This window comes from Corvus kubaryi, unplaced genomic scaffold (assembly GCF_017639235.1).
Source record: "Corvus kubaryi isolate FWS band 111438036 unplaced genomic scaffold, C.kubaryi_AGA036_p1.0 37308, whole genome shotgun sequence".
NCBI classification, from domain to species: domain Eukaryota; kingdom Metazoa; phylum Chordata; class Aves; order Passeriformes; family Corvidae; genus Corvus; species Corvus kubaryi.
Genome location: NW_024581096.1, coordinates 5,945,206 through 5,959,442, shown reverse-complemented (window position 1 = coordinate 5,959,442; position 14,237 = coordinate 5,945,206). Strand labels below are relative to the sequence as shown.

Below are 14,237 nucleotides of genomic sequence, written 5' to 3'. Positions count from 1 at the left end.
GTTCAGCACTGCTGAGCCGACACTTGGAGTATTTTGTTCAGTTCTGGACTCCTGATGTCAAGAGAGACATGGGCATACCAGAGAGAGTTCAGGGAATAGCCACAATGATGATTAATGTACTGGAGCATCTGCCATATGGGAGCTGGAACTATTCAGCCTAGAGAAGAGAAAGCTCAGAGGAGATCTCATCAGTACCTGAGGGGAGGGTGCAAAGAGGGTAGAGCCAGAATCTCTCCAGTGATAGGACCAGAGGCAGTGGGTACAAGCTGAAACACAGGAGGTTACCTCTGAACATCAGGAAATACTTCCTTGGTGTGAGAGTGAATGAGTACTGGAGCAGGTTATCTATCCAGAGAGTTTGTGGAGTCTCTGTCAAGGGAGATCTTCAAAAGCTGTCTGGACATGGTCCTAGGAGGCCCTGTGTGAGCAGGGAGTTTGGATCAGATGGTGTGTAGGGGTCCCTTCCATAAACACATTCTGTGATTCTGTAAGAGCTGACAGCAGCACTTGAGGCAAGAAGAGTGTTCGATTTTTGTAATTTTTTCTCGTGGAATCCTAGATTCAGCTGTCCTTTTGGAAGAAATCAGTCTCTGCTTTGCTTTCCCCATTCTTAAAATAGAGTTAAAGGTTTTTCGGCTGCACAGTAGTTCAGTTCTTTTCTTCGAAAAGAAAGCCAAAGAGAGGTGCTTTCCTTTGTTTTTGCGGCGTGTACTCAGGTCTGTTGCCAGGTACACTTGGCCAGGATAAAACCAATATGAATTCATCCTCTTTTGGGTGAAAGGCAACCTGCACTGTTGTCCGCTTCCTGAACAATTTCTTTATTAGGTGGTGATGCACAAGATAGGCAGATCATTCCTTCTCCTGCAACAGCCTTAACTTTCAAAAGAATTCACTAGATGAATCTGCTTAGGAAAGACTAGGCAGACTGCTTGTCAAGTGAATGGAGATACATTTCTTGCCAGTTATTTACATGGTCTTTGGAAGGTAAAACCCTTGTGTGAATTGGATTGCCCTTACCAGAGTTTTAGGTACACTTATCTTTCTCTTGATTATGGGAAATGTATGCAACTTATCTTAGGAAAACTGCATCAAATTTCTCCATTGTTCAGGAAAGTAACATTTAAACAAAGCAATACTTCACTTGAATACAAGAGAGAAAAGCTGAATAACATTATTAACTCTTACACAAATGCTAACAAGGTGTTAAAAGGGCATCTTTAGTTGAATATATTATTTTTATTTTTATTTTATGACAGCATTTTCTGCCTATACTTACTGAGAAGGAAATGTTCAACAGTTTGATTTGGATGTTTGTCCTGCTCTGCAGCTCTGTAGCAGGTATGCTTCTGGATTTTTACCACCTGTCTTGCCATAAGAAATTTTTCCGAAAGGTAACATTCTCCAAGTGAAATTTTGAGGAGTTCTGAAAGCAGGAAAAGTATATTTTAAAAGTAGAAGTTAGTAGGTGATTGACTTAGTGTACAGTATATATAGAAAAATTAATTTATGGTAGTTTTGATGTCTTCTTGTTGACAGATTTATTTATGAAATTTATTTATTTAATAATTTTAAATTAATGAAATTTGGCTTCAAGAAATAAGTAGCACCAACCCCCCCTAACAAAAACAGTTTGTTCCTTCCAGGACTCTAATGGATGATTCTTGCACTGTTTGATAACTTTGTGCTCAATTCATTTATTCAGCCCACTTATGTGTTCTTCTTTTACATATGTTTTGTATCTGCACTCTGTCTGGGAATATAAATTCTAAGAAGTATTGAAATATATTGCAGCTTAGTTGTAAATTTTAGTCTTACTGTTTTAATGTATTTTTGGATATTTTAAGTAGTAATGATAAATGCATATAAATTACATGCATATCTTTTACCTGTAGGAATATTTTATAGAAACAGGCTTAAAATACAAGACTTTCTTTTCTTCATTTAGGGCTATTAAAAAGGTTTCTGAATGGAAACTTCCTCATTATTTCTGTGAATTTGTTGAAACATTACTCTAATGTAATACCTATTGTAATACAGTAATTAATGTGAACTGAGTTTTCAAACAGCAGTATCTGATTTGAATAACTAACTGGGTATTTTATTTGAATTCTGTATGAAAAAAATTAATTAAATTATCTGTAGACAACAAAACAACTTATCATTTTTCTACTAGTATTTTAAGAGGAATTTGTCTATGAGATGTCTTTGATTTTGTTTCTAGATGAAAACTCTATCACAGATGCTGACATTTTTCCTTCATCTCCTAAAATTGAAAGAGGATCCCCCCTGAAACTATTCTGTGTTCTTAGAAAGAGCTACCTGCCTCAGAGAAATGCAAGCCACATCATCTGGAAACTGAATGATGAATTAATTGCTTCAGAAAACTGTAACATTGTGAATGAGACTGTATCTAGTGTAACCATCCGTAATTTCACGTACAACACAGCTTATGTGAAGTGTTTAATGAACTTGGACAAGGAACAACTTTTGGCTCACACAGAAGTTAAGTCTGGCTGTAAGTAGAAAGGCAGAAAAAATAATCTTAACACTTTAAAATAATTTACTGTAATAATTTTACTTTTAAAACAGCTACTTTTGGTTGCGGCATTTTAAAACACCTGTATTCAAGTGCATTTTTTTTTTTTCTGAAATAAAGCATGAAATTACCAGTATTTTATACTGACACAGGTCTGTAACCTCTCTGACCCTGACTTTCGCCTAGCTGAAGTTTTCTGTTGAGTTCCAAAGGTATTGGGTCTGTCCCATTGGTTATATCTCCTTTCTAGCCTAGCCAACTTCAGCTTTCTCCAGAGAGATTTCCTCTCTAATCCTCTCTTCTGAAGAAATGATAATTACACTCTCTCATGGAGAATGTTAAAATATGTATATGAATTCTTTAATTTATTGAACAGATTAAGTCCAGATTGTACTAACGTATGCCTGGGGGTCCCATTCTAATAAAGAAGTAATAAAAGCAAGACATCTGTAGAAAAAAATCCAGCAAAAGGTCTTGCTTGTCTGCAAAGTTTAATGTGCTGTAAGCTTATTGATAAAAGAAAGATCTTTTGAGAATTCTATTAGATGGGACAGAAAAATACTATTTTGAAAAGAGGGCTTTTTCAACCAGTTTATTTCACTGGGCACAGTTCTCTTCCTTTCTACTCAGACTTCTTCTAACCAGTGATGAAATTGAGCTGTAACAAAAAAGTCTTTCAGGGTGTAACATTTTTATGGATGACTTCAGACTATAGAGGAAGACTATAGAGATTGCAGAAGATTGTTTCCTTTGTGCTATCTTGCTTATAAGTTAAAGAGAGCCCAGAATTAGTGATCTCTTTGAGATCACTTAGTCACGTAGATCTGTTTCCCAGGAACTTGTCTTCTGCACTCTTGAGGTTGTGCAGTCACTGCCTTTAGGCACACTTAGTAAAGTATTTCTGAGAAGTGGTTGGAGAAAATCTCGTTGTCTCCTCAGGATAAGAAAGAGTGGCTTTCGTTTTGGTTTTGTGAGGAGTTCTCAGGGCAGTGAAGAATGATAAAACGAAGTGCTGACTGACACTGAATGAAGTTTGCCATAATCTGCTTTTTGACCAACAAAATCAGGTGTATGTTAAAATTACTTACTTGTACTGGATTTTTTTTTTTTTAAACCTTTGTCATTGTAGTTCGTCCAGACAGGCCAGGAAATATTTCCTGCATTTATTTCTATAAGGATAACCTTACCTGTACCTGGAATGCAGGAAGAGAAACAAGTTTTACAACAAACTATACTCTTTACCGAAAACTGTAAGTACAAGAGGTGCTGGGAACTGGGTTGCTGGGGTGTGACAGCCAGCTCTCTTGCTCTCTCATCCTGACTTCTGTTTAAAGAAAACTTGAAATCATCACGGAGATTGGAGTCTTGGCATTTCTCGGTGAATATTGATTAATTCAGGGTTGGTAATTGCTGATAAAGTACAGTCTGATATCTTTTTTGTATGCTGTATAAAGGAAATGAGTATTCTCAACCCAATATTCAGTAGAGAAATATTTATATCAAAGCTGATTCCCTTGAAGTAACATTACCAATAAAATTGGAAGTTGAGTGACCTTATGTACAGATGGAAGAATGGAGGCATTTTATGGGTGAGTTTCCCAGAAACTTTCTATATAATGAACTATCCTCATTTTGAATGAGTATAAAAGATTGCTTCCTCATCTGCTTTAAAAAATTCCCTGTCAAAATTCATTAAGCCACTGATTTACTGCAGTATTCTGCTTGACTCCAGTAGCATTTAACCTAGGGACCCTGGGAGTCATGAGGTTTCAGCGAAAGAATCCGGAGTTGTCCTTTTGGATTGCTTGGGGATTTCTATTTACAAATTATGTGGTCTCATGCTTTTCAGCAGAGAAACACAGATACTTGGTTCTTTCAATTTCTGTTAGATTTTAAATACTGGTTAGGAGCTTGCTTTTTCATAAGTGACTGTGAAAATGGTGAAATCAGTGTTGTTCCAAGGCAGATCTCAGATAGCACAGATTTGTCCCAGATGCACTTGTCAATCTGTCCTTCATAGTGCTGCTTCTAGTAGTGTTCTTTTTCTGCCTAGCCAAGACTCCAGGTAATACTGTTTCATGAGGAAAAGCGCCCTCTGGAGGGCGCTTTTTCATATTGTACTAGTGCATACTATATTTTTTATTTAAGTTGTAGGGTAGGAAAACCTCTTTAGTTTTATCTCCATTTTAGCTTTGGCATTTTAGGCTTCCACCTTTTTAATGTGGAACTTTCTTACTACTTCTGGTGTTTCTATATTTTATAACTTAGCTGAGTTTATGAAGCCAGAAGCTAAAACAGCCATTGAAAGCACATTTCAGTATTATTCCTTCCTCTATAAGTACAAACCTTTTATTAACCACAGAGTGAATTGGATTGCAGAACTGTTTCCAGCCAAATCTAAACATTAGTTTTAATCCAGATATCTCCCTAGCTGAGTTTAGCATATGACTACAAAAGCACTGGTACAAGGGAGCAGGGAAATTAGGAAAGAGTATTCGTTTACACAAACATGTCATCTAAAGATGTTCACTGGTAAAAAAGTCTTGCAACCTCAAAGGTATATAAATAATACCCTAACAATTTGTTTGAATTATTGTAAGAAAATCCTCTCGTTTCTAACTGCTTTTATTTTTCTCTTTTTTAGGATGAATTCTCCAAATACAGTCAGCTCCTGCCAGAATACAACAGAGTCATGTTCATTTTTTTATCCAAATACTCCGTATGATAGGGATTTTTGTTTTCAGGTGGAAGCTAAAAATGTTTTGGGTAGCTCTTCATCAGACTGCATTCATATACCTTTGATAAAAATAGGTAGGTAATTAAAAAAGAGGTGATAAAGATTTTATTTATGACCTTTCCATGTAAAATTCTTCTAACTGGTTGGTGTTACAGCAGTAATTTTCAGCAGTTTCTTGATCTTTCTGTGAGGTGGTGAAAAATGACAGGGTGTTGTTTTCATGCTGTGAAACATCTAACTGCAACAATATTGTTTTAAGCTAAAGGCCGTATATTAAAACCTTTTGTCAACCTAATTGGTACTCGGACTGTACTTTAATATTTCTGAGTGCTACCAAGCATCAATACAACACCTGGCTGTAAATGAATAGTGATATTATAATTTCTCAAGGGCCACCCATCATTTACTCTGCTTTTCTATATTCTGGTTAGGAATGTTAAAAAAATGCACTTGTTCTAATGTGCAATAATAATTCCACACAGCAGCAGTAATAATATCTTGTGTACCTCTTCTCCCTCTGTCCTGTGCTTTTCTTCTGTTCATTTTGGTGGTGTAGTTCATCAATAACCCTTATAAACTGACTGCTTTTTGCTGCAGCACTCGTCATCAGTCATATCCTTTATTCCTGTTTTCAGACCTGCTGTGACTCCTCATTACTCTCCACATTCTCTATGCCAGACATCTTTTCTCATTGCTAGTCCATTCTTTTCCCGCCATCTTCTTTACACTTCTCACCCCCTCAGATCTTTTTCAGCTGAATTGTTTCCTCATTTGCAGTTCAGTCTTGCCTTTGGCATCCCAGCTCTGCTTCATTTGTTTTCCTTGCTGTTGTCTCTGGGTACTATTTTTGAGTCCTGATGCAAATGAAAGACATCTGCACGTATATTTGAGGGCAGGTTCACAGCAGAATCACAGAGTCATAGAAAAGCTTGGGTGGGCAGAGACACCTTCCCCTAGACCAGGTTGTTCAAAGTCCCATGTAATTAAATCAGTTATTTATGCATCTCTTACAGATAACTTCCCATATGTAGAATTATGTTTATAAAATAAAAATCATCACATGAATACTCTGATAGGGAGTGTTATTGAGATAAGGATTTAACTTCTTGGAACACACACAGACAGAGAAATTCTGAACTTTTATAGAAGCGTTTTGCTCTCTTAATGTTTTTGTTTCTTCATTCTAGAGAAATTTGCTCCTCCTGAAATACTTTCAGTTAAAAAAATCCCTGGTATAAAGCAGTTACTTACGGTAACCTGGAAAATGCCTGAGAAGATTTTCCCTTCAAAACATTTAATTTGCCAGGTTCAATACAGAAACTTGTATTCAAACTTTACAGTAAGTTACATCATTTTTCTTCTGAATGCCAGTTTCTTTTTGACTAACTTCTTAATATTATAAGAATTTAAGTAGAAAAAAAGCAACAAGTTGTTTGAAATAGTGATTATAACCTTGTTATTTTTTTAGTGGAATGTTATCAGGGGTGCATGATCTTAAGATGCATGATCCTAACACTGTTTGGTTTTCTAGGGTTAATTGTCCTCTTTCTTTTGGTCAGTACCTGTTTTGGTACGTACCATGCTTCTCAATATTATTCTGTGAAAGGATGAGGTATGACCCTAGACCAAGGGATTACACAGGCAGTCAGTCACAATATTTTATTTTTCCCTTGCATTCTGGTGGTGAAAACAGCACTCACTCAGAATCACAGTATTTAAATCTGATTAAGATGGAATAATGTTACACTTATTTTAAAGTGAATGAAAATACAAATTTTGCAGGATGGAAAGTAAGAGAAGTTATTTTTCTTAGTTTGTCTTTTTGACACTTGAATGGTTGTAAAAAACCCCAGTATTTGCATATTTCAGATGATCTATTTCTATGGTCCTCAGTATGGAAGGGATTGTGTTTATAGTTTTACTGTTTCTTCTTCCAAATTAAAGAATTGGCCAAGTTTATTGGATTGTCTTTTTAAATTTATTGAACTGAGATGTCTACCTTGATCTTACTGTTTTATGCACTATATGTATAATTTTGGGAGAGAAAAATTCATCAAGGTAGTCTTCAGAGCTTTAAAAAAGTTTCTAACACTAAAGGTGTTTCTGGCTAGCATCCTTCTCACATTCTCAAGCATCATTATTGTAGATATGACATACTAGTTCTTGGATTCATGATACAATATTCGAGATGATTGGATGGGCAGGATGGCTCAGGTCCAGTTGGGGTTTTAGAAATGGAACTAATATTTGTCCAAAAGATCTGTTTGAGATGTTTATCCCTTCGGAGTTGTCAGGATTTCCAGGATTGTCCTGGGATTAAAGTATGCTCGAGGTGTCACTGAGATGATTTATTGCTGAATCAGTCTCATGTTTATTGAAGGGTGAGACAGCAGAGTCCTTATGAACAGCATCTCTAATATCAAAGGCAGTAGTTACAGTAGCAATAGCAGAAGCGGTAGGCCTGGCAGCTGCAGCAGGTACAGATGCCAGGTAGCAGCAATTCAGTGAGGTAGCAGCAGCTTGCTGAAGAAGCAGCAGCCAGCCTCACTATCTCTACAAGGCTTTTTATAACTTTTTTAGCCAATAAGCAAATGCCACAAAGCTTGCTACACATTTGTACCAATCAACACTGTATAATTTGCCACAATGCATACTTTCTTATCCAATAAACATATTGCTATTATAGCCTATTGCACAAGCTTACACTAATACATCTTAACTTTCTAGGAAACTTTATTATTAAACTCAAAACTCTTTACTCTTTTACTTATCACTATTATTTCTTGTATAAAGTATATTTTTACTACATTTCTATTCGTATAAGGAATATTTATTTCAAAACTACAAAACTGCATTTGCTTTAGTTTTGCAAAAGCTTATTGCTCTAAGTCAGGCAGTTTTTGCCAAGGCAGCAAATTGAAACATGTATCCATTTCTATCTGCTCAAGCACAATGTCGTTTATGTATTCTGTCGGCACCTGCGGGCTCTCTGTGAGAGCTCCCTGCAACTTCATTTCCCACACGGAGTCAAGGCACTGGTGTCCTTGTGACACTTACATGCTATGAGGTCCTTTCCAAATGTTGAAAACATTCACCTTCTTGGAGGTCTATAGCTTTATTGTGTATTGTGTCTATTTTTCAGCACCTGCATTAGAAATCACCTATCTGGTTTTTTGCTATCAAATACAGTGTCCATTTGCTTCCTCAGATCACACCTGCATTTTCCCACAGACATTCTGGAAAAAACAGTAGCTATCCATGATTAGTAAAGACATAGGAGCTGTTTCTCTGTCAGCACATATATGCAAAACAAAACCCCAACATCAACCCCCAAAAAAACCTAACTAAAAAATGTTTGAGCAAATGACAAATATCTTCTTGTCCTTTAAAGTCATCTGAGCAAACCAATCTAAATAGTTTGGTGTGGACTGTTTTTACTGAGTGAAAAACAAGTGATCTGTTTTTGTACTTGCATATACTAAGTTTCTAATTATAATGCAGTATTGGTAACTGCCCTTTGGCAAATAACTAAAACTTAATATGAGGTGTCCCCAGTTCTGTGTCAGATTCTGACACAGGCTGGTAATAGTTTTGGAGCCCTTTTTATTGTATGTTTGTTGTAGAGTCTGTTACCGACAGTGGTTTGGAGAGTCCTGAATTAATTCTCATAGAAGCAGGTATTTTTTGACAGTGAATTTCTTGAGATCAGATCAGACTAAAATCTCCAGTTACATTAGGCAGTGCACTTCCCATTATGGTGTTCATACGAGTGGGTGTCTGCATTTTGTATTGTTATAGACTGATGCATTTTTCATTGGAAGTTTCAACTGGTGGAAGCCAAGAATGTCTTCACTGTGTTTTAGCCCTGTTATTCTAAGTGTTGAAGTGAGTGAGATTCCTTTTAAGACAAAGAAATGACTCACATTGTCATTACTTTTCTGAAAAGAATACCGCATCATTTATTTCTCATATGCCTGTTTTCCTTCACCACTTACAGGCTTCATCTTATTTTTTACCTCTTGGTACCAGAATTTTGTCTTTTCATTTGCCTTTTCATTTTAATCCTATGCTGATAATCTTTGGGAAAGCCCACAGCCACACTGTTGGATGGCTAAAAGCGAGAAGGCCCTGTAACTCAGGAAAGATATAAAAGACAGGAAACAAGTACCCAGCTGACTCACAAACTTCTTGAATCACTGCTTCCCCCAGGATGGTCTTGTGGGCCATTATTGTAGTAATGGCTTTAACAATAACCAGTTGCTTCCCACCAGTGGGATCTGCATTCTTCCAGCAGCTCCTGTGCACAGCTGCTCTAGAATCACATGTGAGCTGCGCACTGTTCAAGCCACAGGTCAGTCAGTACAGACCTAGTTTGGAATAAAGTTTTTCAAACCCTGGAGTTTTACAGGAAGAACAAAGGTCCTACACAGAAAAATGAAGTATAAAACAAGCAATCTTGAGTTTCAGAGGAGTGAGGTGGGATACACAAAAACTGCATCTTTTGTGGTTTTTTAAGAAAATAAGTCATATATCTGCATGTAATTTTTTGTCAAATAATTTTTGCTCATGTACCTTTTTTCAGAAATTTGTCAATGTCTCACTGAATCTAGAAAATAAAACAGGGTCATGTAATCTCACAGGTCTGTGGGACTCCACAGACTATTCTGTTGCCATTCAGTGTGTCAATAATGGGTCAGCATTTTGGAGTGGATGGAGTGGAGAAAAAAAAGGAAGCACAGAAGAAAAAGGTAAGCTACCTACCTGTAATAGTTTTCTTCTGTTACACTTTGAGGCATTAGGATTTAGTAGGGAAAAACTGTGTTTCAGCATATTATCAATCTATTGAATTTAGAATCCTGTTGCTTAAACAGAACATGTGTATTTTGTTTGAATATAAACTGAAAGATGAGCAAGTAGTGCAGGTGATTTGAAAAGTGATTCAAGCAACATAGTGCTAAGGAAGAAAACATGAATAGACAGACTGAAGAGAGGGAGAATTAAGAGTGTAGATGGAGATTTAACAGTGAAAAGTAAAATAGTAGCAGAAAAGTAGTGCAGCATGTATGTTCAATGAAATAAATTATAAGTAGAGAAATTAAAATGTCAGTTATAAAACAAGGCTAGAAAATCTCCTCTAGGAGACTCTAGGACAACAAATAAAAGCGAGCAGCGGGAAACTTATGAAATTAACTAAATTAGGGAATAGGAAAAAAAGGGCATAGCACTACAGAAAACTTACTTTCAGTAAGTTTCTCTTAGACTCTATGTTTGAAACCTTTTGATTGTTTTCACCGTATTAGACTGTCTTTTTAATACAGCAACAAATTGCAAGTTATTTGTTTTTGTTTTTAAATAGCTCCTTCAGGAAAAGTGGATTTGTGGAGAGTAATTGAGCCTTCACACTCATCTCAAAATAGATCTGTACATCTTATGTGGAAGGTATATACAGTTTTTGTGAATTGATAATTGTATTGGTATCCTGTCGCTGATACTGTGTTTAAGTATTTTAGTGTTGTAGGACACATAACTGCCAGAGGCATTTGCTGTTACCAGAAAAAAACCCTCACTGAACTAAATGAGAATTGAAAAGGCTTTTGTTTAGTGAATGGTAAAAGAATGGAGTTTTGTAATCTGTGTGGAAAAGGGAGCATTTAATTGTGTTCAGATCACTGAAAATCTCATTGAAAGTCCTTAAACTGCATTTAAACAATCCATTTTACCAAAGCTGTGTTTAAATTCACTTTAATCTTCTAGAAAAGTGTCCAAAGGCTTTTTGCATTTCAAATCTCAGTATTTGACTTTTGAAATCTGTCAAGGAAATTGCCATGGCTGTCTGTCCTAAAGATGGGCCTGAAGAAAATACCTTGCTTTTCGAAATACAGTATGATAGTTTTGTAATTTGGCCTTTAATACAGCGTATGTTTTGGCTTGTCCAAATAACACTGTGAAACACTTACTACTGTATATTTTTTTAACAGCCATTAAAAAGCTTTCCACCTTCTGGGAGAATTCTAGGCTACAAAATACAGTATTTTCCAGAAAAAAAGACTGCTCTTAAAAGGACAAACAACTCTACTGAAAAGAAAATCACTTTACTTTTAAATGAAGAGGCACATATAGTATCTGTCACTGCCTGTAACTCTGCTGGAGAGTCTCCTGAAGCCATTTTGAGGATTCCATCCACTGATGAAAAAAGTAAGATTTCTCAATGTCGTATTTTTCTCATTAATGAAAAAGTGGTTTTCATTACATCTGTTTAAGTTCTGATATAGTGGAAGCAAAACTGTGCTAAGGGCTTCTGTCATAAGTATCTATGTATATTTTGCCATCATGCATCATGTAACTGTTACAGACAATTATTGTTGGGGGTTTTGTTTTGAGATACAATTGTTAAGATATGAATAATTTATGATGTCTTACTGCATTTCTATTGTATTACTTTCTGAGGGGTTTTTTGTTTGGTTTAGTTTTTTCTCTAACTTTGCACCTCCCAAATAAATTTATGGAATGCTCCCTTTGTTAGCTCATAATACCTGGTTACCACAGGGTACTAGTGCAGAGTATTTAACAACGTAATTCAAAGATATGATAAATAGAAGTCTCTAAGTTGTGTTAGTGGAAGCAGAGAGAGAAACCTTGTGTTTAATCTTATTTCATAAGCATTCCCAGAGTACCCATCCCACCCACTGCCTGGGTTAGGAAGCTGGTCTGCTCTAGCACGAGAGTTGCTCTTTGGCTCTTATGTTTAATTCTGATACTGCTTTGAGCCTTGCATTGCAACATCCTGCTACCTGCTATGATCTGGCAGAGAGACTGTATTTGACACACTTGAATCACCTCTACATCACTTGTTCATGATGTAAGTGCTAATGTTCCCCTGGAATTGCTCAATCAAATTTCATTTCTCATCAGAAGACTGGATACGTAGATTTGATGTAATTTTGTGCTAGAGTTTGCTTACTACCTCCCTATCCACTTTTGTATCTCACCATAGATTTTTTCTGATTTTTCCATGCTGTGATATGCTTTCCTCCCACCAAACACATTTCTTTTTTTCCTCTGCTTTGTCAGGTCTTTTTTGCCTCTGCTTTGCCAGGTTGGGTTTTCACTCAGACTTTCATTACTTCTATTCTGCAGGCTGATGGTTCACTTCTGCTTCAGTGTCATTCATGACCTTGCTGACTTGCCTTATTGTTCTCCTATTACCTTTGTCATCTCAATCAAAATTGCTTATGAGCTACCTGCAAAATTGGTAGTAACTTGGTTTATAAAATTTTACACACTATGAAATTTGGATTCTAAAAGAGAGACTGGTTCTTGAATTCTGTATGTGTTTTTCAGGTGTTTATGAAGACAGAATTGCTGATACTTTCTGTTAAATTTTTAGCCTTTCAGGTGATTGAAACAGTAACAACCTCTACAACAAATGAAGAAGTGGTTGTGCAGTGGAAAACCTCTGAACCAGAACCAGCCAAATACGTGGTTGAGTGGTACGAGGAATCAGAGATGGACCCTTTTGGTAGATCATGGCAATATATATCGAATTCTACAAAGTGGAAAAATAACAAAAGTATGTTTATCAGTTACAGCTGTAACATTGTACAGATGTACATATATTTATAGGTAGATTGGAAAGAACAAACAAGGATGAACTCATGTAGCTTTCCTCAGACCATTTTAAACATAACAGTATTATTGCATGTTTTACTGAAATCTCTGCAGGTAATGTAATAGCTTTTTTTAATCTTTCAAATTTTCATGCAGTGTACAAGGTGTAGTGTTTGATCCCATATAAGATTAGGCTACCAATTTTGTGTTAAAGCAGTTCCATGGCTTGATCTTATCCCAGTAGGGAGGCCTGTGACTGATGTCAGTGATGTGACTCTTTTAGCAGAGAAATCTAGAACTAAAAAGAATTTGAATATGGGAGAAGGTCATGCTCCTTCATGTGTTTTAGAGAGAGAACATCATAGTCCTCCATGGGCGGCAGGGGGATGGCCTGCTTCACCATGATCTTCACTACAGGTGGCAAAGGAATCTTTACATCCCCTGTTCCAGCATGGGTTCCCACCCACAGGAGACAGTCCTCACTGAACTTCTCTGGCATGGCTGCAGTTATTCACAAACTGCTCCAGTGTGGCTCCCCTGTGAGGGCACGTTCTCCACGTGCTCCAGTGTGCGATCCTCCACAGGCTTCAGGTGGATTCTCCATTGTGGACTCATTCACACATCACAGTCCCTTCAACTCAAGTTCACACTGGAGTTCCAGCCTGTTGAGAACATCAGCACAGAAACAGCAGCACTGCCCTGGCCAGCCCAGGCACATCCCCATGGCTGTTATCAAAATGTTCTCAGGCACAAATCAGTTAAGCAGTGCATCACTACAGCAAACAGCAAAAGCAAAAAGCAGCCGCTAACTAGCACTAGACTCTAATATCCAGTCAAGCAAGCGAGCCCCATAGCAAGCACAGGAACCTGCTTAACACTAGCTGAACAGCACTAACAGCTATGAGTTCAGTCTAGTACATACCAATCAAATCTGTCATCATTTCAATGGTTCGACTCCTGCCTGGCTCCCCAAAAAGGATGGCTGTGGTTTAACCTCAGCCAGCAGCCAAACCTAGGCAGCTGCTTCCTTACTAAGTGAGATCAGGGAGAGAATCAGCAGGGTAAAAGCAGGAGAACTCGTGGGTTGTGGTACAGACAGTGTAATAGGGGAAAAAAAAAGCCTCCCCCACAGGCAAAGCAAACAAGGAATGAATTCACTGCTTCCCATGGGCAGGCAGGTGTTCAGCCATCTCCAGGAGAGCAGGGCCCCATCACATGTAATGGTGACTTGGGAAGGCCAACACCATCACTCCAAATGTCGCCCCATTCCTTCTTCTTCCCCCATTTTATATGCTGAGTGTGATGTCACATGTTCTGGAATATCCCTCTGGTCAGTTGGGGTCACCTGTCCCAGCT

General features: G+C 37.3%; 1 protein-coding gene across 5 annotated transcripts in view; it reads left to right on the top strand.

The window, feature by feature from the left end:
* The window catches only part of IL31RA (interleukin 31 receptor A), a 41,953-nt gene that overhangs the window by 15,840 nt on the left and 11,876 nt on the right, over nucleotides 1–14,237 (top strand). For 4 of the 5 annotated variants that reach the window (XM_042028333.1, XM_042028331.1, XM_042028332.1 and 1 more), the window contains 9 exons: nucleotides 1,257–1,338; nucleotides 2,222–2,515; nucleotides 3,666–3,786; nucleotides 5,181–5,347; nucleotides 6,461–6,612; nucleotides 9,856–10,021; nucleotides 10,630–10,712; nucleotides 11,252–11,468; nucleotides 12,661–12,843. In XM_042028333.1, the coding sequence (XP_041884267.1) occupies nucleotides 1,287–1,338; nucleotides 2,222–2,515; nucleotides 3,666–3,786; nucleotides 5,181–5,347; nucleotides 6,461–6,612; nucleotides 9,856–10,021; nucleotides 10,630–10,712; nucleotides 11,252–11,468; nucleotides 12,661–12,843 (1,435 nt within the window). In that variant the 5' untranslated portion in view covers nucleotides 1,257–1,286. The other variant, XM_042028334.1, reaches the window with a different exon arrangement.